General features: G+C 38.7%; 1 protein-coding gene across 1 annotated transcript in view; it reads right to left on the bottom strand.

Moving 5' to 3' along the window:
• The window catches only part of LOC143021270 (U-scoloptoxin(11)-Sm5a-like), a 40,559-nt gene that overhangs the window by 1,022 nt on the left and 34,537 nt on the right, over positions 1 to 5,000 (bottom strand). The window contains exons 3-4 of the mRNA XM_076178673.1: positions 1,757 to 1,972; positions 1 to 49 (exon numbers count right to left, since the gene is read on the bottom strand). The exon at positions 1 to 49 is cut by the window's left edge and continues 1,022 nt beyond it. Of these exons, the coding sequence (XP_076034788.1) occupies positions 1 to 49; positions 1,757 to 1,972 (265 nt within the window). The remainder of the gene's footprint in view (positions 50 to 1,756; positions 1,973 to 5,000) is intronic.

Genomic DNA, 5,000 nt, shown 5'->3' on the forward strand with positions numbered 1-5,000 from the left:
CCGTGATGCTCACTTCCTTGCAAGGTTCCTCAACGCTGCACAGGTGAGGCTGAAAGAAATGAATGCGTAAATGAATAGATGAATGAATAGATAAATGAATATGTATAGATAAATATATAGGTAGATATACAGGTACATTCATACATACATATATCACGAAGAACCCACTGTCGGAATAAAAGGAAGCTTTAGAAGCCCTCTTCACTTTCCTGAAGAGGGCTATAGCTATTAGCTGAAATATAGAAGTTACACTTTCTTCCGAATTTTACTTTTATTCCGACTGTGGGTTCTTCGTGATATATTTACAAATGTGCTACAGCATTTTGTCTAAGTGACATACATACATACATACATACATACATACATACATACATACATACATACATACATACATACATACATACATACATACATACAGACATACATACATAAGTGGATAGGTAGATAGATAGATTGATAGTTAGATAGATAGATATAGATAGATAGATAGATAGATAGATAGAGAGATAAATAGATAGATAGATAGATAGATAAATAAATAGATAGATGGGTATATAGAATAAGCGACTTCCCCTGGTGGGTTTTCTTGGCTTTGTACACCCAACGTATTCCGACATCAACTCACGTGCTAAATTGCTAAATGCATTTCATCTTACAAAGGATTACAAAGGATTAAAAAGGTGGAGCATACCGACAGGAGACTTTTTGGTCCATATCAAGGTTGAATGCAAAAAAATTATAATAATGATAAATATATACTTTATCGCTATCCGGGAAAGCCACTCGATAAATACAGACTCGTTTCGATAGTTTGAATAATCGACTTTTTCTCTGATGGGACAGGAACGCTAAGCTTCTTCCCTCGACAAGGGTCGATATCACACTGGGCTATTTTTCCTCAGACTGTTGAAGCAAATTTCCAGTCCGCAGCTTTTGGGAAGTGGACCTGATATGCTGGGGGAAAATGTTTTTTCTCCAGCACATCAGACGATATTCTGTGTAAATTGCCGAGAAGACAAAATTGTTTGCCGTGGTGATTTTACGGCGGGAAAGGTGATGGACGTAGGCGGTACCTCCGATTAATTGAAGGTTGGAGGTAAAATAGGACACTTAGGATGGCGCAACTTTGCTCCGATGAATGTCGGTAGGTTACGGGTATACTTCCAAAAATCTCTTTTCAGCAGATGCCTTGACAAAACTGCATCATCATGGCCTCGTGAGTATACACCCTAAGGATTAAATTCCACTAGAGAGAGTAATTCGTTCAAACTGTCGAAACGAGTCTATGAATAGACATACACACATAACACACCATCCGCCGTCCAAAAAAAAAAATAAAATAAAGTCTGACGAGAACATAAATAGATCCCAACTCGCAGGCATAATGTTCACAAACTTTAATGAGTATCCGTAGATTTTCATGAAAGTGGCAGTTGCTGACAAGACTGACGAGTTAAACACCATATGAGGACGGAGCCTTTATTTGTACGACGTTTCGCTTATTACAGCTTTTTCAAGTACAAGTTGAGATACATATGCTTGAAATTAAATAAGGGGAAAGGAGGGAGCGGGGAGAGAAAAGAAGAAGGGGGAAGGAAGAGGAGGAGGAGGAGGAGGAGGAGAGAAAGAGGAGATGGGGGGATTGAACACTGGGAAAGGTTGAGAATACTGGCCCAAACGTCCGTGGGCGAAATGTTCACAAAAAGGTGGTTTAAACCCGTAGATTTTTTAGCCTGACTCATCCAAAGAAACTCACCCGTGTGCACGTGTGAATGGTTGCCATGACCATCTCGTCGCCGAGAACTCCTTCAGTCATATCAGCACGAAGGTGGATGGCCGGGGACGGGCAGTAGCAGCTCAGTTCGTGGAGGACTCCGGTGGTCATGAAGGTCGACTTGTCGAAGAGGTAGGCGGCCGTGTAGGCGTTCTGATCAGGACCACATAGTTCCAGGCGGGGGGACGGACCACAATACTGTAAAGATCAATGTATTGATAAGTTTTTTTTTTTTTTTTAGACAAATTATTTGGATGATGGAGAACATAATCACTCTCTGAAGAAGTTCTACGCGAACGAAACGTTAGAGTATTTAGGGTTCCGAGCCTTCCCCTGTGTTTATGTTCTCCATCATCCAGATCAATGTATCATTATACTAATTTGGAAAATCTAGGGCTTCGTGTATAGGAACTTTGCATCATCCAGGAAGTCGACAACAGCCTCTGACTGGACACGAGGACCTTATACTCGAGATTCCGAGGACAGGGTGGAGTTCACCAGAGTTCTATGATCGTGAGATGGAGTAGCACTCACGTATGTCCAATATGATTTAGTTTTTTTTTTTTTTTTTTTTTTTTTTTTTTTTTTACATGAAACTATGGTCGAGGAAAACCACTCGAGCCACGATGCAGTGATATTGGAAAAAAAATCCTCTTCATTTTATCGTGAATCTTACGAATGCAGATTTTTGGTGAATTCAAACCTTGACTTGGACACGGTGTGACAGCACCTCCGCTATTCAAAACGACATTTGCCAAGTAATACTTTGTGGAATATGAATCTTTAGGTGAAGCCTTCGACTCCAGAAGGAGATAGCTTCTTAGACAGCACTTGCATCTGAGCAAATGTCTCCGATTTTTTTTATACTGGAGATGAAATATCCTGTACCAGACTACGATCAAGCAACATTCCAGACAGACAAAATTTGACATGATTTTAAGGCTACTGTTCCACTTTTTAGAAATCGGTATGACCATAAAATAATATTTTAGTACCGTTACAATCATGTTTACAGCTAATTTGAGAATAAAGTGTTTGGTACAAAAAATATCGACTGTGTAGTTAATGAACCACTTAAAACAGTAGCGATCAGAATGGAACGGTCAGTAAAGGTAGTTTACATCATGTAAAGTACACGAAGTTTTATGAACGTTTCATTGACTATCATGTAGATAGAAATATGAATGCCAATGTTTAAAACCACGAGCTCTCTACCTGCCTTTTGTGTGATACATTTTGCTGTAAATATTAAACATGATCACCGATCTGTTACCTGCGTGGTCATTTGTGGTACATCCTCAATAACTCGTTTTTTTCAGTTTATTTTTGGATTAATGTCAAGTTGTTGTTGTTGTTTTTATTCACGCAACGTATGTAGAATAATGAGATGCACACCAGTCCAAATCACGCGCGTAACAAATTTAGTTCTTAGAACTGTCGCCAGGTGTCCTATCTTCCGTTTTCTTTCATCACTGTATAAGTTTATGACGTCAGTTTCACTCAGAAGTCCATTTTTCTTCTGATTTTCTTTTATTCTAAGGTCTAGAAATACTTAACTGAGTTTTTTATTCTAAGATATATAAACACTTAACTTAGTTTTTTTTCATTCTAAGCTCTAGAAATACTTAACTGAGTTTTTTTATTCTAAGGTCTAGAAATACTTAAACGAGTTTTTTTTTGTGTTACAGCCCTTACCTTTATAGAATTATAGGTCAAGCATATCCTTGTAACAATTCGTACACTAATGCAAATAGCATGTGTTTTCTTATCACCGAAGTATTTTGTAATAGGAAAAAACTATTTGCCTGACCCAGAATTTCCTAAGTCTAAGGAACGAAACACCCTACTTCACACATTAAAATTAACTTCACATCACGCGAAAATTACATTATGCGACATCTCCAGTAACGCAATAATTCCGTAAATTCTGATAAAAAAAATGATGATTTATTGTTTTTGCGAATTTCTATAAACATTTTTTAATGTAATCAGACACCAAAATAAAATGCAAAGAGGTGAAGAGGGATTTTAATTAAACGAAAAACAAGTCCGCAAAACTGATAGTTACCGTGCATCTGGAAAAAAGTAAAATTATGAACTATACCACTTCCACTCAAGATTAAATCCACGCTCTGAAAAAAAAGATTAAATAGAAAAAGAAAAAGTATTAGATGCAATAAATCTATTTCTTTCACTTTCGCATATGAAAATTTCCAGGAAATATGACGTAAGCTCCTTTCTTTCTTAATAAAGACAGAATGAAGGGAAGTATCTCTGCACACTGCTCGCTTCGTTGGGTTCTAATGCATGAGCCCCTTGATATGAGAACCATTGTGTTCCCAGACGACCGAGGGGGTAAATTGGACAAAGAACAATGACAGTGTTGTGCGTTATATGACATATTTGATATAAGTAAAATTACTATTATGATAAAGTATCATATATTTATAAACACACACACACACACATATATATATGTGTGTGTGTGTGTGTGTGTGTGTGTGTGTGTGTGTGTGTGTGTGTGTGTGTGTGTGTGTGTGTGTGTGTGTGTGTGTGTGTGTGTGTGTGTGTGTGTGTGTGTGTGTGTGTGTGTGTGTGTGTGTGCAAAATAACCACGGGAGAAGAGAAATTTGTAGACAGTAAGTGCTTTCGTATATTACATCTTCAGACTGAAGATGCAATATACGAAAGTACTTGTTGTCTACAAGTTTCTCTTCTCCTGTGGTTATTTTGCATTTTCGTACCACGGTGATGTGATTGCAACCACAGAAACCCTGTTTTGATTCAGGCGTATACCCCAGCCATGACAAGACTTCAGAGTTATTTTAGAAATGCATGATAAACTACTGCACTTCACACTTTCATTACCCCTCTCAACCCTCCTGACATGTGCTCCAACACGAATAAAGAAGTAGAAGACGAGAAGGTAATGGAGGATGAAGAGGAGGAGGAGTAGGAAGGGATTGAAAAGTAAGAGAAGTGAGGAAGACGACGAGGATGAAGAGGGGAAGGAGAAGATCGAGGAGGAGGAGGAAGAGGAGTACCAGGAAGAAGAGGAGTATTAGGAGACCGAGGAGTAGGAGATAAGAGAGGAAGAGGGAGAGGGAGAGAGGAGATTGAGGAAGAAGAGGAGGAGGGAAAGAAGAGATCGAGGAAAAAGAGGAGGAGGAGGAAATCAAGGAGGGGAGGTCAATTAAGAGGAGGGAGGAAAACTCGGGAGACGAGG

This window comes from Oratosquilla oratoria, chromosome 41 (genome assembly GCF_046742065.1).
Source record: "Oratosquilla oratoria isolate Oo_2021 chromosome 41, ASM4674206v1, whole genome shotgun sequence".
NCBI classification, from domain to species: Eukaryota; Metazoa; Arthropoda; class Malacostraca; order Stomatopoda; family Squillidae; genus Oratosquilla; species Oratosquilla oratoria.